At 58.8% G+C, this 21,383-nt stretch overlaps 2 protein-coding genes across 3 annotated transcripts; one reads left to right on the top strand and one right to left on the bottom strand.

Annotated features, from left to right (window-relative positions):
• Positions 1–1,994: 1,994 nt before the first annotated feature.
• On the top strand, positions 1,995–7,781 carry ALX3 (ALX homeobox 3; the record flags this gene model as incomplete). The annotated part of the gene is made up of 4 exons (XM_084301919.1): positions 1,995–2,232; positions 5,059–5,369; positions 6,642–6,704; positions 7,464–7,781. 4 exons carry the CDS (start codon positions 1,995–1,997, stop codon positions 7,779–7,781), a joined length of 930 nt encoding a protein of 309 aa, XP_084158045.1.
• Positions 7,782–10,261: 2,480 nt separating this feature from the next.
• Positions 10,262–21,127, bottom strand: STRIP1 (striatin interacting protein 1). 2 transcript variants are annotated; one of them, XM_084301793.1, is made up of 21 exons: positions 21,040–21,127; positions 19,772–19,841; positions 19,406–19,480; positions 18,739–18,873; positions 18,230–18,350; positions 17,169–17,237; positions 16,838–16,944; positions 16,260–16,387; positions 15,613–15,795; positions 15,240–15,457; positions 14,578–14,643; positions 14,300–14,363; positions 13,774–13,845; positions 13,421–13,495; positions 13,111–13,208; positions 12,718–12,844; positions 12,523–12,623; positions 12,296–12,362; positions 11,892–11,996; positions 11,384–11,588; positions 10,262–11,076 (listed from the first exon to the last, which is right to left on the bottom strand). In XM_084301793.1, the coding sequence occupies exons 1-21, from the start codon at positions 21,088–21,090 to the stop codon at positions 10,829–10,831; spliced, it is 2,385 nt and encodes a 794-aa protein (XP_084157919.1). In that variant the 5' UTR covers positions 21,091–21,127; the 3' UTR covers positions 10,262–10,828. The 2 variants fall into 2 exon arrangements, with proteins under 2 accessions (XP_084157919.1, XP_084157918.1); XM_084301792.1 differs by lacking the exon at positions 21,040–21,127 and adding an exon at positions 20,874–21,005.
• Positions 21,128–21,383: the final 256 nt, after the last annotated feature.

Raw genomic sequence — 21,383 nt, 5'->3', positions numbered from 1 at the left:
GGAGCCTTCCACCTGCCCAGGAGGGCCCCTGCCATGGATCCAGCCCAGAAGGACAGAACATCCCCAGGCAGAAGCCTGTCCCTGCTGCCCCCACTCCACACCAGCAGCACACATGGATAGACTCATCCCTCTGCTATTAAAAGTCTCTAAATGCCAGCAGTAAAACTGGGAGAGGTTCTTTGAAACTAATAAGCCTTTACAGGAGTTATGCTATGTTTAATAACACTTAATGACTTGTCACATGCCAGAGGACTTAAAGTCCCTATTTAGCAATAATTTACAACATGCAGCAAGCTGAGGACAGTCTAACGGGGAAACTCGCGGCAGCTCCAGCTGCTGCGAAGGGAAAGTGTTGGGCAGCACTGTGTGCAGAGCAGGATGTGGACAGAGCCGTCACAGGCATTTGGGGGGGGGGGAGGGTAAGGAGGGAACACCACCAGAACAAACTAGAGCCCTGCATCGCAGCCCCACAACTGCTTTCCTTGTTTTTCAGCTTCCCTCCCTGGGGGCTGGAATACCCAGCCGTGATTTACAGCACACACTGCGGACCTGGTGTTCCTGCGATAACACGGGGCTTTGCGACAACCTGACACCATCGCATCAATCCTGCAGCTGCGGATGAGACATGGGGATTACATTATGTTTTTATCATAATCTTCAAAGCAAGATTGCCTTTTGATTTCAGATTTGTGCCACAGGCTAACAAAGCACACCTATACTGCCTCAGCACCACCAATAAAAGCAATAGCACGATGTACAACATTATTTGTCAGTGTTGTGCTGTTGTTTGGCTGTTTATCATGTCTGTGACCCACCTGGTTCTTCTCCACCTATTTTCGCTACTCCAAAGCAGTTCATCCCGATACCCACAGATTATTTTTTGTTTGTTTATTTGTTTGTTTTTGAGATCCTAGCACAGAGCAATGTCCCAGGATTAGCAGAAAGCTGTGCTGTGTGCCATGCATATGGGAAAACAGCAAATGGAAAACATCATCCTGCAGCTTTGCTATCCGTGCGTTTCTCTGCATCTGTTACCTAATCTTCCCTCTCTTTGACATTGATCTTCCCTGCTGTAACACCCAGCCTTTGAATCGCCAAACCTGACCCGATCACTTTGCACTTAACCACCCCCAAAGCTGTATAAAACCTGCCCCCAGCCCCCAAATCCAAACTCTGGGGCGCCAGGATGCAGCTGAACTGGCTCTGATGCAGATGGATGCAGAGGAGCAGAAAGGGAGGAAAGAGAGGATGGAAGAGGAGCGAACCCAGGCAAACCCTGGCCCCTCGCCTTGCCATCCCCGCAGCAGAGAAGGGAGCTGGGAGCTCTGCGAAACTGAGCTGGGGGCACGGCGGCACTCAGCCCTGCGGGGCTGCTCCGAGGGCAGACACAGACGCAGAGGACATGGAGCCGTGGGTCTGGCCTCAGCAGAGCCCTGCCTGCCCCGGTGCCGTGCCTCGGGGTCAGCATCTTCCCTGACCCAGCCTGCCCAGGCCTCAGCCACAGCCCCAAGGAGGGAAAGGCCGCAGACAGCCTCACGCGGCCTGCAAAGGGGAAAAAACCCAATGGGTGTCTGAAAGACTGAGGGCAGAGGTTTATCCCCCTGCCTGGGACTTTGAGCTGCTCCCAGGGGCTGGGGTTGAGGCTTTGAATCAAGGAAGGGCCCTGGGCGCTTCCTGTAGCCCGAAGACCCCGGGGAGCAGCAAGCAGGGAGGAGCAGACCCCCGCAGCCCCTGCCCGGGCACGGAGTGGGTTTGTGCCCACAGCCATGGAAGGGGGATCGGGGCGTCCCGGGCTTGGGGGGCACCGGGATTAGAGGGTTAACGGAGCGGGTGGGAGGGCGCACGTGACCCAAGCGGTGCAGTGGGCTGGGGTGGGTGGGTGTGAGTGTGCTGGGGGTGCTGGGCGAGCCCTCCCTTCCAGCCCCAACCCCCCCCCCCCCAGCCCCGCACAAAATCCGCTCCCCGCGGCCGCCCCGGCCCCTCCAACCTGCAGCATGGAGGCGAGGGGCTGCCCGGCCTTCCCCACCGGCCGCCGGGCCGGGCCCCCCCCGGGGCCACCGCGGACCCCCGGCCCCTTCGTGGCCGGGCTGCCAGGACCCCCCCGGCACCCGCCGCCGCTCAGCCCCCACTGCCCGCCGGACAAGGCAGAGCCCCGGTACCTGGGTGCCACCAGCCCGGGGCCCCTCGCCGTGGCCATCAGTGGGAAGCCCTTCTACCCGGCCGGGGCTGCAGGTACCGGGAGCTGCGGGGTGGAGGTGGGAGCCGGGGCCGGTACTCCCCCAGCCCTTTTCTTTCCTCCTTTCTGCCCCTGCACGGAGCCCGATTCTGCCGTCGGCCCCGGGGATGCGCCGGGCGGGCTGGCCTCAGTGCCTCCGGGCCCCCTTATCGCCGACACGCTCCCGCTGTCGCGACATGGCCCTGTTAGAGCACAGATCGCCACGGTCGGGCGGCCTCGACCCCGGCAAGCCCGAGGGGAGCGGGGATCCCGGCCAGAGCGGCGGGGCCGGGAGCGGGGTGAGTTCAAGCTCCGGGGATGGAAAAGCGGCCCCGTCCCTCGGGGGGGATGCGTCCGGCCGCCGCCCGGGCCGGGCCTCACCGGCAGCGCCCGGCGCCCGACGGCAGCTCCTGGGCCGGGAGCGGCGGGGTCCCGGGGGGTCCCGGCTCGGGGCCGCCGCCAGGCTCGGGCAGGACGCGGCGCTTCCCCCGGGGCGCTCCTCGTCGTTTCCCGATCTCCGCCGGCCGGGCAGCGCCCCGGGCCCGCTCCTCTCCTCGCTCTTTCCCTCCCGGACGAGGCCGTCGGAGACCACCGAGGGCTCCGGTTCATCCCGTCCCGCGGGCCTTTTATGTCCCCGTTCGCTTTAATAGAACCCCCAAAAAAAAGGAAAAAAAGGAAAAAAGAAAAAAAAGGCAGCACCGCAGTGTAATGGGAACCAGGTGGGGCTCGGCACAACAGGTAGAGAAAGCCATGGGGCACGGGGAACCCCCACTGCCACCCCTCGGGCCGGGCCATACTGGGGCCGCGCTTACCTGCTCCGGGTGCCGGCAGCCGCGTTCTCTCCCCCAGTTCCCGGGAGCCCTTCCCGTGCCCCGTCCCTTCACTAATGATCCCTCTGAGTGCTCCTTTCCCCTCCCGGTTCACCCAATAATCGTGCAGCTGTTCCCCAGCTGCTGGCTTCCCCAGCGCCGCAAAATTGGTCAGGGGGTGTTGGTTTGGGGGGTATCTGTATCTTCCCTTTTTCCCATCCTCTTTGTCCCCCTGCGACTCTGTTTATTTAGCTACACGCCTGTATCCTGCTCCCTTCCTGCCTTCTCCTTTTTGGCCATTTATTTATTTGTCTCCAATGCTGGAACCCGCTGGATGCTTGGAAATGCGGTGCCTTTGGAAAGGGGAAAAACCCCAGACCCGACGCATTTATCAGACTGGTTTGTGCAGCGGATTTTTTTACTTTGTTTTTCCTGATTTTCAGTTGCTTTTTTTTTTTCTTTTTTTTTTTTCACCTTCGCTCTGCTCCTTGGTGGGGCTTATTTTTTATCACTAAACCTCCTGGCCCAGCTCTAGTCCGGGCTCAGCCCGGCCGAGCCCTTTGAAAGACAAAGCCGGGAGGAAGCGGCAGCTCGGCCTCATCCCTTCACCGTTACCCGCCGCCGGGGCATGGACACAGGTCGGTACCGAGAGGGAAGGGGAGCAGTCGCCCCCCCCAAAACCCCGCCCCAAGATAACATTTTCCCGTTAATTCAAAGCAGATGCACCTCGACTCTTGTCTGTGTGCAGTAACCCCCAAATTGCCTTAATTATGAAACAACCAAAAATCAAAAAGGAAAGTCCAGAAAAGGCCGCTCCGGGGGCTGGTTGCGGGGGAGCACAGAGCCTCACGAGGGTGTGCAGGGACCCCACTCCGCTGAGATGTGACGGTAACGGGCCAGGAAGGAGGATCTGTCCCCAAGGAGGCGATTTCCCCCTCGCCGGCCCCAGGCGCTGCGCTGTGCCCAGCACCCAGCGGTGGGCCGCATCCTGCCCATCTCCAGGGCTGAGCCCACCAGGAGGGCTTCTGGCCTCTACCTGCTGCCAGCCCAAGTCCCTGGAAGTGGTAGTTGGGTGGGGGCAAAAGAATGGATTTCAGTTCATCTCCTGTCTGGGTAAAGCCCTTGTGTATCCCCTGCAACTGCTGGGGGACCAGGTCCCCTTCACCGGTTCTGCTCCTCAGGGGACCCCACAGCACCAGATCCTGGCCAGAGCCGCTCAGACTCTCTGAGCTCTTCATGTCCCTCCATGGGGACAAGCACCCCTCCCTTGGGGGACAAAGGCAATCGTGGTGCCTCTGAAACACTGGCAGGGGTTTAGCTCCTGGAGTCCATTCTGTGAGACTCCCCACAGGCCAAGCAGCAATGCGGGGAGGGGGGGAACCCCAACTTACTGCTCTGGCTCCTGTCGTGCAGGAGGGAGGGGAAAGGAGCAGAGGGTGTTTTTTTTTGTTTGTTTGTTTTTTACTCCTTTTTGAATTGTTTCCTGAGAGTTACGGCTGAAGGAAATGTAGTACCAGCAGCAGGCAGAGGCTTTTTGGGGTGCACTGTGCCTGTCCCCCCTTGAACTGAGTTGAGCCATAGGACTCTGGATGTGGCCCAGGCTCTGTAGCTCCAATGGCTCTGCCCCGGGAGGAGGCAGCAGCCTGTGCAGGAAGGGAGCAGGGAGAGCTGAGCAAAGCTCGGCCAGGAAGGTGAACCCTCACTCGCCTGCCTCTGCCCCACCACACACCCTGTACCCATCAGAGCAGCTCCTGAGAGGCGCCCCAAGTGCGGGTCCTGTGGTGCCGAGCACCCACCAAGCTTTTCCCCGGCACCCTCGGGGAGCCAGCTCCCCGCTCCCCCAGAGCAAGGGCTTTGCCCTCCACGCTCCCTGCCATGACTTTGACCCAGACGGAGCCCCTTTCCCCTGGAGCTGCACCCACACATCTCATGGGGTAATGGGGAATGCACCCAAAATGCAGTTTTCATCCTCTCCCCGCAGGGACAGGGGACTCCTTGCGTTAACCAACCCGCCTTGTGGCTCTCCCCTCCCAGGTGGTGAGAAGGGATGCAAAGGCGAGTACCAGGTGGTGCCCGCAGCCTGCCGAGCCCCCAGCAAAGCCCCGGGACAGCTGGGCTGCATGCTGGCAGCACCCCTGGGCAGCCTGCGGGAGCACCCAGCTCCCCCGCTGCCCGAGTCCCTGCCGCTGGGCAGAAGCAAGAGCAAGAAGCGGAGGAACAGGACAACCTTCAGCACTTTCCAGCTGGAGGAGCTGGAGAAGGTTTTCCAGAAGACGCACTACCCCGACGTCTACTCTCGTGAGCAGCTGGCGCTGCGGACGGACCTGACCGAGGCCAGGGTGCAGGTATGGCTCGGGGCTCTCGGCATCTTGCTAAGGGGTTGTGCCAGGCAGGGCTGGAGGACACTTTCCTCTCCTGCGCAGCAGAGCTTGTGGAGGTGATGCTGAGTGAGAAGCTGTTGCTTCCTGGAGGATTGCGCCAAGCCCCAGGGAGGAAATCCCAGCCCTGGTGCTCGCTGCACCCACCACCACAGTGGTGCCAAGTGCCAGCTGCCTCACTTCACCTCTTCCTTTGTCCCCTCCAAGGGACAGCAGAAGTTAAATTTTGGGAGGCTGCTGCCAGCACCCCCCAGCCTCCTTGTACCCTGTGCCCCACCAAACACCCCCCTAGCCTCCCTCCCATCCCAACCCCAGATGAGCAGTGATGGAGCATCCCCACACCCAGCCCAAGTCCCCAGGGTGCAGCCTGGATGGGGCTGGGGATCCCATCCCAGGACCCCAGTTTTGTGTTGTGGGGTAGGGTGAGGCCCTCCCTCCGTGCCCCAGCTCTGCCGGCACCATACTAGCAGCAGGCCAGCAGGCTTTTCCAGAGGCGTTTCCACACGGTGTGATGCTCCGTGCTGGCGGAGGAGACTTGGAGGGGGGGCCTGGTGTAGAGAGCAGTGCAGGCAGGGTGGGGGGAACAGAGCAGGGCACGAGGCTGGGGGCACATGGCATGAGGCTGAGCACTGACTGCCCCGAGCCACCGAGCTCTGGGTACTGCCCCCAGCATGGGGCAGGGGCTGTGGACAAGGCAGGGGCAGGGGACACACACCCCAAGCCAGCACATACCCAGCCTTGCCGTGCCTGCCATGGCCTCTGAGAGAGCTGCAAGCCCTGATTTGGGGTGGATTTGGCTGAAATTAACAGTAGCATTGAGAGCTGTGTGGCAGGAATCCCAGCACCACGTCCTGCTCTCCGGGACATGTTGCTGTACCTGTACACTCCCAGCAGCACAGAGGGGGTGTGGGGTGGGGTGTCTTGTCCTGAAGAGCCTCCTGCAGCAAAACCTGGGGTAAATGAAGCCCAGAATCACAAGGCAGAGAAAATCACCACACGTGGAGCAGGACTGCTTCTTTTCCAAGAGAGATGCGCCATTTCTGTTCTTTTGCTAGAGAAAACGTCTGGGGAGCTGGAGGCTGTCCAGAGCTGCACATGAGGGAATTTTCTCCATTCCCCACCATGGAGAGAATCAGCAGCCTTGGCAGGGGAAGGGGACGATGGGGGGGCACCACAGGCTACTCTTCCTGCCGGGACAGGCAGAGGTTTCCACACCTCAGCCCCTCCTCTGCCCCCCAGGTCTGGTTCCAGAACCGACGGGCCAAGTGGCGGAAACGGGAACGCTATGGGAAAATCCAGGAGGTGAGAAACCCTATAGCTGCCCACAGCACCCCACTACCCCCATCGGTAACCCACATTGCCCAGCTTTTGCCTCTGCCACGAGCTGTGTGGTTGTGTCCACTCCCCTTGCAAGGCACCTGGCCCCCACGGGAGAACAGCGAAGATGCAGCATCACGTTCTGCTAGGGCAGGAAGAGGCTGCTTCATGGCCCTGCCATCTCCCCTGGGAACGTACCCCTCCGGGAAGGTGTTGGGTTCCCCCCCATGCAAGGAAACCCCTTTTGCAGGGCTGGTGATCCATCATTCCCGTCAGCATCCCCTGATGGTGCATGGTCACCCAGGGTCTCCCTCCTCTTCCTCATCGTCCTATAAATCCATCAGCATTTCATCCCTCCCTTTTCTGCAAAACTGCCTTATTTTCAAACACTGAAAAGCATAAAAATAGTTTAAAAAGCAGCTTTGTACACATCCTCCATACTCTCCCGTGACTGCCCTGCTTGGTGTAGGGGCTACAGCACCACAAGGGAACAGGGCTGGGGAGGTGACAGGGGGGTCAGCAGCACTACAAACTGCACACCCTGCAGGGCAGCGTTCTGCACGGATTTCTGTCAGGATTAGCTCCCCCAAGCAATTAAAGTAAAGCAACGGCAGCCCTTGCATTGCTCGCTCGCTGGGGGCAAGGGGGATTCAAGAGCTGGGGGGGCGATGTGGTCCCGACCCTCATCTGTGCATACCCAGCCTCTCCCCCGCTTCACTTCGGGATTCCTGTTCCTTTTTTCAGCTGCAGAGCAACCTGTGGCCGAGCTCTGGCCCTGGGAGCCCAACAGGGCCTTGCCTCGTGGCCCCCGAGAGCATCCCATCCCCGTGCGTGTCTCCGTACCCCCACGCTCACAGCAACATGGCCAGCTTCATGGGCATCCCCACCTCTCCCAGCCACCCCCCCGGCATCAACAGTCTCTATTCCCTGCACGGCCTCCCCCCGACCCTCAGTGGCCACCCCTTCGAGCCCCCTCCAGAGAACGACTACAAATCGCCCGCCCTGGTGACGCTGCGGATGAAAGCCAAGGAGCCGGGCAGCCTGCTGGGCTGGACCACGTAACCCACCCCAACGGGACATGGACCACTCGCCTGAGCCCCCCACAGCCCCGGGACACGTCCTCCCTGCCTGCTTCCTCCCTCCCGAGGCACACAGCACCGCTCGGCACTGGGGGGTGGGAGCGGGGCAGCGGGGTCACCCTTGTCTCCCATTCACCCCGATCACTGCCAGCTTCCCCCAGCCCAGCCCTCTCCATCGTGCTGTCGGGGGGCAGCAAAAGGGTACCCCCGAAACACAGCCCACCCTGGCACCTCTCTGCCCCCTCCCCGCAGACACAGAGAAGCAGCAAGTGGCTGGTGGGGACCCAGCTGTCACTGCCTCTGCCACGGGGGCTGGTGCTGGGACCCTGGAAATCAGCTCCAGAAAACCCTGAGAATACTCTGAGGCTGCAGCCCCCAGGGAAGGTGACCATGGGGACAGGGATGGGAGACCCGCATGGCAGTGGGAGCTGGGTGGTTTTGGGGCACCATTCCCTTCTTCCTGGGGAACTGAGGTGCTCTCTTCCACAGCTTGGACACGTGGCCCCTAAACCAGCGCAGAGCTCCCCCCTTCCTCCCTCCCCTCCCTCCCTCCCAGTCTGGGTGCCCCAGCTGCAGCTGTCCTGGGAAGAAATGGTCACTTCGGGTGGGGGGGGTGTCCAATTTTTGGAGTGGTCTCAGGCATCGGGAGGGGGGGGACACGACTGAATTTCCCCATGCAGCTGATGTGCTTCATTTGCTCTGTGACGGGGGGGTCCTGGAGCAAACTGCAAAGCACCCCCAAACACCTCTTCAAGGCAGTGCATCCAAGCTTACTTTCCAGACAGTAAAGACCCCATCACCATGGCCAAATTGCCCAAATCAAGCCAAGAACAGGTCTCTTCTTGCTCCTGCTGACCCCATCTTTAAAAGATGCTGTTATACCCCCTTGTGCAAAAAAAAATAAATAATAATATCCAAAATAGCCCTCCCCCTTTGCTGCCAGTTCTGCTGCATGCCCGTGCTGGGGAAGGAAAGTGGAGGCGCTCAGGAAGGGCCCAGCCTCACTGACCAGCCCAATCTGGGGCAAAAAATAACCCAAGGTTTCCATGCAAAACCCTCCAACACTCTCAGTACCCCAGGAGCACCATGGCCACGGCAGGTGGACAACCCCCAGGGGCCCCATACTGCACCCCCACTTCCTGCAGCCCCTGCCATCTGCAGGGATTTTGTTACTCATTTATAAACAATAAAACACACTTTTAATAAGTTATTTATGGCTGGGGCCATGCTGTAAAAGCCACGGTCTGTGATCACCCGCACAGCTGGGGAACATTTCGGAGAGGCATGATGGAGACACAGCTCGCTCACACCTCGGCTGCTCGGGCGTTGGCTCCTGCCCCGGGAGCGGAGCAGGCACAAGGTGGGTGCCGGGGGCTGCCCGCACCCCAGCAGGAGGGAAGCAGCCCTCAGCAGTTCAGCTTTGCAAACAAACACATCACATCACCCCCCCCATCCATACCGCTCAGCAGGGAACAAGGGCAGGGTGCAGCACTGGGGATGGTTTGTGCCACAGGACACCCAGCAGGAGCACCATGGGTTCAGCCTCTGCCCCTGTCTTGCCTCTCGCTGAAATCAGGGGTGAATCTTTTGGGATTCACCAACCCAAGCTACCCACAGCTGCTGCTACCCCTTGGTCAGGGAAACTGAGGCATGGCAAGGCACAAAGGGGAGCTCTGTTGTGACCAGGCTCTAGGGATGGTTTTGGTCTCCAGCTCCTCCACTGAATCACAGAATCGTTAAGGTTGGAAAATACCTCCAAGATCACCTGGTCCAACTGTCCCCCCACTACCAGCACCCACTGAACCATGTCCCCAAGCACCAGCCCCAACCTCTCCTGGAGCCCCCCCAGGGACGGGGACTCCCCCACCTCCCTGGGCAACCCGTCCCAACGCCTGCCCACTCTGTCTGAGCAGAAATGGCTCCTCATTGCCCACCTCAACCTCCCCTGGCACAACTCCAGGCCGTTCCCTCTGCTCCTGTCCCTGGTTATCTGCGAGCAGAGGCCGACCCCCAGCTCCCCACAGCTCTCAGGGGGCTGCAGAGAGCAATGAGCTCTGCCCTGAGCCTCCTCCAGCCCAAACACCCCCAGTGCCCTCAGCCACTCCTCACAGGACTTGTGTCCCAGGCCCTTCACCAGCCTCGTAGCCCCGCTCTGGACACGCTCCAGGGCCTTGATGTGCTTCTTGTAGTGAGGGGCCCAAAGCTGAACACAGCACTCGAGGTGCAGCCTCACCAGAGCAGAGGACAGGGGGATGATCACCCCCTAGGCCAACAGATCTGGACCGCCTTAAGTGTGTGACCTGAGGACCACGTGGGGACAAGGATGGGAAACACAAGACCACGAACCTGTGCACCAGCTCAGCCCCACCACTGTCTTCACCCATGGCTGTTCCCCTGGGGCCAAAGGATGAGGACGCAGACAGAGATTAGACACACTCAGCTCAGAGGTATCGCGATTATATATATATATGTACAGCTCATCCACCCCACCCAGCGGGGCAAGGGAAGACTGCAGCCTCCAGCCCACCCCAGCCCCTCGGCCCTGTCACCATGTTCCCAGCGCCCCTGGCCCCCTTGCTGTGTCCCCCAGCAGGGTCTGGTGGGGGGACACAGCTATGGTTTTCCTGCCACAGTAGCCCTGTGTCCCACAGCATCACCTCCCCTCGATTTGCTCCACTAACTGCTCTCCCTCCTCGGCCCTGGCTGGTGAGAGGGCGATGAGGTGGCAGGGCGATGGCAGTACCACATCTGAAAGGCTGGAGCAGGGGCACAGTGTCCTCCATCTAACAGGAGACACCCAGGGAACTGTGGCCTCTTTTCAAAGCCTTCACCCCCAGCACAGGATTGAGGATGACAAAGCCTGGGAGAAGGCAGAGGGGCACGATGGCATCCCGGATCCCTCCCAGCCCTGCCGCAGGGGGCCAGGCACCCACAGACCCTGCTAAAGCCACACACCTGCGGCTTCACCCCCCAGCCTCCAGCCTGTCCCCAGACACCTCCTGCTTCCCCACTATCCTCGCTGCGAGGCCATCACTGCAGCAGCTCCTCCCAGGAGATGGGCCGGGAGAAGACCTCTCTCTCCAGCCACAGGTCGTAGTTGACCTGGAAATCCTCAGGCAGCTCCACGCGCTGGCCCAGCACGCTCTGCAGGCAGTTGTCCACAGGCAGGAAGTCAGGGTTGCTGTGCGCCCGGTCATAGCGGCGTGAGTTGAAGCGCTCAATGCTGGCACGCAGGGCACACTCCTCTGCCTGGAAATCCCAGGGCCGGGCATCCAGGTCTGGGCAGAGGGAAGAGAGTGTCAGAGGAGAGCCGGGGCACTTCAGGCAACCAACATCCCCCAGGATGAGATTTTTCAAATTCTTACAAAGAGCAGAATGCATAGGCACAGAGCAGGCAGCCACCAACATTTCCAACACTGCTGGCCACTGCCAGCTCCTTCCCCACAATGCCATCACCCCAAATCCTCCCAGACCTAGGGGCTGCAAAAGCCCTAAGCAAAGGGTCAGCTCTGGCACAAACACATCTCTGCATGGAGTGGAAGGACTGAGGGTAACAGGACACTGTGGCAGCTGCAGCAGACATACCGTTGCCATAAGCCCAGTCGTCATTGAGACGGTGCCGCACTTTCTGGTAGATAGCTGACATGGTCTTCATGTTGCTCTTCCTCCACTGCCGACCCAGGTACTTGGTCTGCACCTTAAGCAACTTCAGCACGTAGAGCTGCATCATGGCTTGCTTCACCTTCAGTGCCCGCTTCAGGATGGGCGCAGACTTGAACACCACCAGCATCTGAGGAACAGCCAGGGCCAGGTGGTGGCACAGCTGGGGACACCCGGGTGCCCCCTGCTGTACAGGTGCCAGCCCCCTCCTCCAGCCCAGGCACACACACAAACCTTCCGTGCAGCATGCACGCACCCTCCCCAGAAGCCTCCCACTCCCCACCCACCTCCCATCACTCTGCAGGCACCCCCATTGCTCTCCCACTCTCCAGCAAGTTCTGGGGTGTAGCCTGAGGGGCACCCCAAGGTACCCACCATCCTCTCACCCAATTTAGCCTGCCTGGGCTGAGCCCGAGGGGTCCCCAGCCCTCACCATAGTGCGGGAGTGCTTCCACTTGGTCAGCTTATTCAGGATGCGCAGGAGGTTTATGCAGGAGAAAAGGTTCCTCCAGCAAAACTGGTTGTTGTCTCCTGCCTCCTGCAGGAAAGCAGAGACAGAAGTAAAGCATGAAATGGAAGCAGGGATGCAGATATGAAACGGAGAGGCTGTGCTGGCCCCAGGACCATTGCCCAAAGAGGCACGGCACAGCAAGCAGCCAGGAGATGCCTGCCAGCCCAAGGGTACCCACAGAACCCTCAGCAGTGCCAGAGGCAGAGCACAGAAGTGTTGAGGGTGCCAGGTCTGGGTGCTGGAGCGCTGCTGTCTCCCTGCGCCCACAAACCCCTCTGGAAAGCACTGCAGGTCACTGGGAGCCCGAAGAGAAGGGAGCAGCGTACCAGACTCTCCGCTGTCAGCTCCGGCAGCTCGTGCACCACACAGTATGGGTAGTCCAGGACAGAAATGCTGCAGAAAGGAGGGAGGGTGTCACGCTGCTCCCATGGATCATACCCCATGCAGGGCTGTGGGGCAATGCAGTCCCACAACTGGGCCTGCCTGCACCCAAGCCCTGGCCAGAGAGGGAGAAAGCAAGCAGAACCCCCTTTCCCATACCCTCCTCCACTACCTGTTCTTGGCAGTGATGTAGGACATGATGTTCTGGTTGAAAAACTTCAGGATGAGTGGGATACAGTTGGCAAAGACCAGATGCTGGGCCATGTACTCAAACTACGGAGAAAGGCCAAGTTGGCAGGTGAATGCAGACCCATCCTGGGTGCTGCCCATCCCAGAAGCTTGGTGGCCAGACCCTGGCCCAGCTCACCTGGTAGATGTGATTCAGTTTGAAGTGCTTGAGCAGAAGGAGCAAGACAGCAGAAATGGCTTTGACGATGATCTCCTTGTGCCGATTGACATCCACTCCCAACTTCATGCTCTGCAGCACTGTGGTCCTGGGGCACACAGAGGAATCCTTGGGGCAGTGCCTGCACCCTACCAGCCCCAGAGGCTGCCCCAGAAGTGTCTGTGTGCAGTCTTGCCATTCCCTGGGCTATCAAGCAGGGAATGCAGTCAGGTTCTGCTACACCACTCAACGGTCAGATTGCCCAGGAAGCCTCAGCACAGTCACAGCCCCCACGATCCTGCCCGGCTCCAAACCCTTCTTCCTTCCCTCCCCATTACAACTGAGCACCTCCACTTGCCCTCCACGGTCACTCACGGCATCTCCTCTGGTAAGACATCTGCCAGGATGTTGATAGAGTCTGTCTTAGCTTTGGATGTCGGAGCTGCAGCAAGGAGGATCTTCAGGAGAGCAATCTGGGGAGAAAAGAGAGAGATGGAAAAGGGGGTGGGGGAAACCAGCCACAAGCCACCCTTCCCCACCAGACAACAGAGGGACAGTGACACATATGTTCAGAGGGAAGAAAACGTGGGGACATGACTAGAAAAGGACAGAACAGCAGAGGCGAGAGGCTCCCAGATCGGCTCCAGGAGGATGGAGCAGAGCCGAGGAGACCCACAGTGCTCACCATGTACTGCGGCAGACTCGGCAGGAGGCCCTGGTACAGGATCTCTGCAGGAACTTGCTCTACTTCTTCTTCCCCCTGGTGCCAGGAGAGATCAGAAAACCTCACACCAGGAGCAGCCACCAGTGCAAAGGGTCTGTTTCAGCCCTGGGTGTTCTGACCCTGAGGGTAGGATACCCCCGGCTCCTGCCCAAGTCCCCTCGCATACCCCACTCTCTGTCCCTGGAGAAATTGCTCCTCCTTCCCTAACGACCTGCAGAGCAAACCCAGCCCTCCCGACTGCTGAAAGACCAGGCAGAACCACATGCCCACAGCTCCAACTCTGGAGCCTCATCCCATCCCCACCCCACACTCACCCCAGAGAGCGGGGAGCGCAGGTACTCATCCTCCATGTGCACTTGCACCTCTGCGATTGACGTGTACTTGTGCTGCAGACAGAAAGAAGAGGGTTCACACCGAGGGCCAGAGTCCCCCACCAATGTCATCACTCCCTGCCTGCTCTGCAGCACATCCTGACACTGCCCCAGCATTACTGCATTTCCCGCTCTGTCCTCTCATCTTTTTTAGTCCCTCCAGGAACCTTTGTTACTCCTATCCTACTGGCGACCCAACACTGATGGGAAGGGAGGCAGGGGGACGGTGGCTGCTGGTCTCACCTCTGGGACAACCCCAGTAAGAAAAGGATGAAGCCAGTGAGGAAAGAGGCTTGGCCAGCCTGGGAAACCAGGGAAGAGATGAAAACTTGAGGTCTCTCATCTCACAGGACTGAGCAAGGTGGGGAGAGGTCAGGAAAACACAGCACTGGCCCCGACCTGTGATCAGTGCAGGGGGAGGGGGACCCACACAAAGGCAAGAACTGGAGGAATCCATCAACGTACTCACCTGCTTCAGGGTTCGGATGCTTTCATGGATGGGCCTGGGTAACCCCACCACTGTGTTGGTGTCACTGGAGAGAAGGGAAAAAGCTGGGCTGGTTGCAGACAGGAGCAATCATGAGCCACCCACCCCATGGGCAGGTCAGGGACCACCACCCAGAGGAGCTGGCAGCAGAGAAGCCCTGAGCTTGCCAGTTGGAGGGTAGCAGCAGCCCCCACACTAGCAGCCTCTGCCACAGCACCCCCACACCAACAGTTCCCCAGGATGGCTCTGCAGGAACCTACCTGCCCAGAGTGTAGCCGATGAACTTGCTGCGGCTGGACTCCAGGAACATCTCGATGTCCTTCTCTCTGCAGCAAAAGGGACAAGAAGAAGAGTCGCATCTTCCCATCAGCCTAAATCCCCCTTGCAGCTGGGGACACAGAGCCAGGTTCTTCTCAGTGGTGCCCAGTGCCAGGACAAGAGGCAATGGACACAAACTGGAACAAGAGGTTCCATCTAAACATCAGGAAGTACTTCTGTACTGCACAGGTGACAACACCGGTACAGCTCGTCCAGAGAGGTTGTGGAGTCTCCTCCTTGAAGATCTTCAAAAGCCACCTGGGCATGGTCCTGAGCAACCTCATCTACGTAACCCTGCTTGAGCAGATGGGTTTGACCAGACGACCTCCAGAAGTCCCTTCCATTCTTAACCATTCTGTGATACACCACAGCCCCCAAGCATGGGACATCAGGAATAAATATTTGGCCTCGTGGCCAAATAAAGGGAACAGTGGGTGTCATCCCACTGACCGATAGCCACTGAAGTGACCGCCTGATTGACCTCCCCATCTCCAACATCTTCCACACACCCCTGCTGAAGTCACAAAATGTAACAGCCTCTATTTTACTTGAGCAGCTCCAGCTTTCCCTGCAGCCCAGCCCAGGATCAGCCCCCCAGACTCACCGGACCTTGGGGGCCCAGGGCAGCCCCTTGGGGCAGGCAATGCGGTCACTTGGGGGATGCTGGGTGGGCGGAGGCATCACCTCATCACGTTCAAGGGGAAAGGTCTCTCCCTCCAGGCTGTTGTCATCATCATTCTCCTCCTCTTCCTCACGAGAGTCATCAGCTTTGTAAGGGTCCCGCTCATTGAAGGCATCGAGGTTATCCTGTTTAATCAGGGCCTGGAGAAAAAAAAAAAAAAAGAGCAGGAAGGTGGGTTCTGTCCTACTGCTTACTGTCAGGCAGGGAAATACCCAGGGCACAAACTGCTCCAAGATCAGTGTCCTGACCCCAGCTTTCTCCTGATTAACACCGCTGGCCCCAGTTCTGGACTCACCTTGTGCTCCCGCCGGCCTCGCTTCTGCTGCTGCTCAATAAGATCGGAGGCTGACGCTGGTGGGGAGGCAGCTCTCATATTGCGGATGACTTTAATGCTGTCCTCTGGGAGCGGTGGGAGGCCCAGGACCTCTCGCTTCTCTGCTTTCATACTCTGGAGCTCCTCAAAGCCCCCTAGGGTGCACTGCAAAGGAGACCATGGCAACATGAACAGAGGGGTACATTGCACTGGGGGCTTCTCCACCCACCCTCCCAAATCTGCTCTCTGGGAGTCCCAAATCCTTCCCCATAGTCTAAAACAAGATCTGTCCGTCTCCACACTGCTTTTGTCATTGTGAAATACAGCAGGGATGGGAGGGTGTTCGTGCAGCTGCAGCTGAGGTATCTGGACCTTTTTCTTTACTTGGAACCCTGGCTAAGGGCCTTAATTGGGTCCATCCTTGAAATCCAACTCCAGAGACCAACATCCAATGCTCCCTTATGGGGCGAAACCTGAGAGGTTTTTAATCGGGCACACATCTACTTGGCTAAATGCCAGAAAGGAAAGGATGGAGCAATTACAGACAGCTCTGAGGGCAGAACTTCCTTCCTCTGGTAAACATAAAACTGCAAGATGCACACTGGCACGCCCAGTGTCCTTTCCCTTACCAGCACAGTCTTCCAGAGCAAGAGCAGCACCTTCTTCATGGGGAAGTGCGGAGCGTGGCCACTGCAGAATTTAGTCACCATCCCGAAGAGCATTACAGAGAAGGGCTCGTTGTTGTACAGAGGGGCTCCTGGAACCAGAGAGCAGCGATAGCCAGGCCCTCCTCACACCCTGTGCTCACCCATCCTCCTGCACACTGGCAACACTGGCCCCTGCACCTCCCGTGGCTCTGACAGGCTCTCACCCCCATCTCCGAGGTCCTCATTTCACCCCAGGCAGCTCCTCTTTGCTTTTCCATGGCCTTGCACCCTCCATAATTTCTTAACGCTGTTTTTAGAGGAAATGACAGCCCAAATATTCAATTTCATTCCCCAGGGAGTGCGCGCACAGGTTGCAAAAAAGGCTGGCTGGCTGGCCTCCTCTGCTCCCCTCCTTCACCCCATCCAGCAAGGTTCAGCCTAGCAGAAACCAACTCAGAGCCCTGCTACCTGGGGCCTGGAGCCAAACCCGATCTTGCCCTCTTGCTCTTCAGCCCCAGGAACCCCCATCCCATCCTCCCCAACAAGTGTGGAGTCCTCACCTAGCTCTGCTCGGAAGGTCTGTCGCATGCTCTTCCACTCGGTCTTGTCCCCCTCAGCCTCCTGCCGGACTGTCTCCACGATCAGGTACATGATGTTCAGCAGTACCCTGCAAAGAGCAGAAGATTGGGCTAATCACCAGAGGTTGAGGCGGGTTAAGGAGGCTGCCAGCAGCCAGTGCTCTGGGGGAAGGCTTCATTTGCCACAACCACAGCTTGCCTTCCATTCAACCACTCCACACCAAGGAGTTTGGGCTCAGGCGCAGAGGAAAAAAAGCAAAGCAAAGCAAGCCAGAAACTCTTGTCCGCCTCTCCTCCAAACCCTGCTCCATACCTCAGGTCCGTACTGTCAGCCAGGGAGATTGCAGGCTTCCTCACAGCACTGCTACAAGCTGCGCTGTTACTGCGGAGGGAAAACATCCTCGGTGAGTTTGGGGACATTTTAATTCTGCCACGAGCAACCCACACACCAGAGCCAAACCCTGGAACCCTGGAATAGGTATTGCTGCAACAAGCCCCCCCCCCATCAACAAGAAAGGAGGAACACAGCTGTTTCATTCACTGCCAGACAACACAGCTCTTGGTGAATTTCTGCATTGATCCCATTTAATTCTACATGACATGACCCAAAACAATGCGTATCACTCCAGAGGCTGCAGGAATCACATTAGGGATAGACCAGGAATGGGGCTGGGACAACACACAATGACCATGAGCCAGCACTGTGCCCTTGTGGCCAAGAAGGCCAATGGCATCCTGGGGTGTATCAGAAGGAGTGTGGTTAGTAGGTCAAAAAGAGGTTCTCCTCCCCCTCTACTGTGCCTTGGTGAGACTGCATCTGGAATACTGCATCTGGGCCCCTCGGTTCAAGAACAGGGAACTGCTTTAGAGTCCAGCGCAGAGCCACAAGGATGATTAAGGAAGTGGAGCATCTCCCTCACAAGGAAAGGCTGGGGGAGTTGGGTATCTTTGGCTTGGAGAAGAGGAGCCTGAGGGGTGACCTCATTAATGTTTATAAATATGGAAAGGGTGAGTGTCAGGAGGATGGAGCCAGGCTCTTCTCGGTGACATCTAATGATAGGACAAGGGGCAGCGGGTGCAAGCTGGAACACAGGAGGTTCCGCTTAAATATGAGACAAAACTTTTTCACAGTGAAGGTGACAGAACACCAGAACAGGCTGCCCAGGGGGGTTGTGGAGTCTCCTTCTCGGGAGACATTCAAAACCCACCTGGACACGTTCCTGTGTGACCTGATCTAGGTGTTTGTGCTCTGGAAGGGGGATTGGACTAGATGATCTTTCCCTTCCAATCCCTAACATTCTGTGATTCTGTGAAAAAAAACACCCAGGGAAGAGCTCCAGAGCCACTTCTTAAGTGTCTGCCCACAGTACTCACTCAATCTCCATGTTCAGCAGCTCTACCAGAGCATTGAACGTCCCCACTTCCAGCAACAGGAAGATGTTATACCTCATCCACGCCTGCACCTCAGCCTCAGAGCCGCACTCCCCAAACGTGCCTGCAATGACACCCTCACTGAATCCCACCTCTGCAGGGACCCCAAGGCCCTTCCATGCAGCCAGAACGCTTTGCAGAGGGAACGACAAACACTTTCTTAAATTTAATGCCAAAAGTCAGATGCAGAGGGACAGAACTGCTCTCTTGTGGGTAACAAGAGTCCAAATCAGGCAGAGCAAGCATAGCACATAGAATACTTCTAAGTTTTGGACAAAGTTCCTACAAACTGTCTAGTTCCCTCAAGAATTAGCTTTGTTCAAGGCATCCCAAGTAGAATCAAAGATGCAATGAAAAATAAACTCTTCAAAATATTTTAAATCAATAGCTTCCAACCCTTTACCCAGATTTAGGAACAGGGTAAAGGCCGCCAGCCCAGTGTCAGGATGTACCTTGGGCAACGTAAAGGATTGCTCGGGCAACCCTCAGCCGCTTCTCCCGTGCAGTGACCTCCAGCCCGTCGAGCAGCCGCATGGCATGGGTGCGATGCTGGTTCTTGTCCAGTTCCGTCCACTTCTTGTCCCGCACTGGAAAGCCAAAGCAGACAGGCTGAGGGCATGCAGCACCTCTGTCTGCACTGGGCACAAACATCGCAGGAAGAGCTCAAAAGGATTCAGCTTGAAGGAAAACAGGGCTGGCCAGCAAACTAGACATCACTGGGAATAATGGCCACGCATGCGTGACCAGGGCAGAGGGACTGTCTCCTGTCTCCCGTCACATGGATGGATGAATCCCATCCATCTACACTGCCACTAGCAACTGATGGAAAATGAGCTGGATGCTCTTGCTGCTGCCAGTATGTTCCAGCACAGCTGTCCTGGCACCGACAAATCTCCTTGGTCATTAACACCAGCAAATGCTGATCATGCTGGACACAGTGAGCTGTGCACCAGGGCCAGCCCACACGTGCTAATGAGGTCTGCAATACAAAACACATGAAGACTGCCACTGCCTGCTCAAGCTCTCTGACACAGCATTAGTGCAGCAACCCCTGCATCTCTTCCACAAGATCCCCATCCCACTCCCAGCAGGGCGAGCGCTCCAAGGGAAAGGTCTTACCATGGATCCTGAAGTCCTCCTCAAAGCACTTGCGGTTGAGCAGGAACTCTGGCCCTTCCGTGTAGCTGTACAGCTCTGTCAAAAGAACACAGGGAGAAAATCTTCACAACCTGCACCAAGCCATCAGAGAAAGCTCCAACCCTGACAAGTTAATTGCTATTTACAATGAGGGAAATGCAAAAAATAAACCCAGTGTATGGCAAAAAAAAAAAAAAAAAAATCATTACATGATATCACATCCCTTTTAATGCCAGTGAGGTATTCAAAGACAATAACAAAAACGTTGGAGTCGACAGAATTCCTTTAACCACTACCAGGAAAGAAAATCATGGCTGATTAATTGATTCATCAGGATGAGTCCCTTACCAGAGAGCTCTGCTGCCCATTTATCAGTATCTGCATATTCAAACTCCAGGTCTGGGGACTCAGAGTAGCCCTAAAAGTAGAAAAAATCAGTTCAATTACAGCATTTTTCAGTAAAATCAACATCCCCAAGACAATCACGATTCACCTCATCCTCCTGCAGATCCAGGACTATATCTTCTGTTTAAGAAATAACAAATTTACCCGCAGCTGCATAAACGTTACCAAGGCAACCCCCAGCAGAGCTCTCCCCAGCCCTGCTGCCGCATTGAGCTGGGCTGCGCTTCACTGCTAGGCAGCCCCCGCCACTGCACCACCTCCAGAACAGTCCAGGAGCCCCAAAACACCCAAACACAAAGCAGGAGGCAGGGCGTGCTCAACCTTGGGAAAGGCGTGGGTTAGACGAGACTGAGCTGTTCACCCTTTTTGCACAGATTTAAGAAAACTTCGACGATTCCCCCAGCGACAGACAGATGTCAACAGATGTGAAGAAACAACCCGAGCTTCTTTGGTGGGGCTGGGAAAACACCCGCGGGAGGCCTCCGGGGACTGAAGTCTGCTCCGAGCGGCCCATCGGAGCCGAGCCCCAGTGAACCCTGCCCAGCCGCGGGGCTCCCGCTCCTGGGGGTGCTTCCCCTGCCCCCGCCAGGGCAGCTCCGGAGCCCTCGGGGCCGGGACGCTCTGGGGACACACCGGGAGGGCCGGGGGACGAGGCAGCGCCCCGGCCTCGGCCCCGGCCCGGAGGCCCCTCACAGCCCGGGGACCCCTCGCAGGGCTCCGTCACCTCTCGCCCGGACCGGGCCCGCACCGAGCGCCCGCGGGGTGCCGGCACCGGGGCGCTGCGAGCCCAGAGCAAACGGACAAGGGCTGGCGGGGCCGGGCCCGGCCCCGCGGGGCTGAACCGAGCCGAGCCGTGCCCGCCGCGGGGCCGGGAGGGGCGGCACCAGAACCAAGCGGCGGGGCCCAGGCCGGGGGAGAGTGGAGACGGAACCGGACCGGGCGCCGCACCGGGAGCACCGGGACCGGCACCGGCCGGGCCCCGCCCCTCCCGGGAAGGCCTCCGCCCGCCCCCCGCAGAGCCGGGCCCGGCGGCGGCGGCGCTGACCTCGGAGTCCTTGCGCGGCGGGCGGCCCAGGTCGCGGCCCTTCCCGGCCGGCGCCGCCCCGCCGCGGGCCTTGTTGTTGCCCGGGAGCGGCCCCGCGCCGCCGCCGCCGCCCGGCTCCATGTCGGCCGCCCTCCGCCGCGCGCGCCGAGCTCTCGCGAGGACTCACCCCCCCTTCTCGCGGGAGCGGCAGGGAGAGCCGGGGCAGCGCCGCCGCCATGTTGGGAGTGGCGCCGGGCTCCGGCCGCTCGGGCGGCTGCGCCATGGCTCCGCCCGCCCGTCCCGCCGCCCCGCCGCGGCGGCCGCGTCACCGCTCGGAGTCGCCCGCCCCCAGCGGCCACGTCCGGCGCGGTACCCGGCCGGCACCGAGCTCCGCCCCCGAGCCGCCATGTTAGGTGTGGCACAGCCCCCGGAGCCCCGGCGCGGCCCGCAGCCATGCTGTGAGCGGCACTTCCGCCCGCGGTTCGACGGCTTCGAGCCGCCATGTTGGGAGTGGCAAGAAGGGGCGGTGCT

Source organism: Netta rufina (assembly GCF_964035555.1).
Source record: "Netta rufina genome assembly, chromosome: 26".
Classification (NCBI taxonomy): Eukaryota; Metazoa; Chordata; class Aves; order Anseriformes; family Anatidae; genus Netta; species Netta rufina.
The sequence above is the reverse complement of the archived record's forward strand: the minus strand, read 5'-3'. Positions and strand labels throughout refer to the sequence as shown.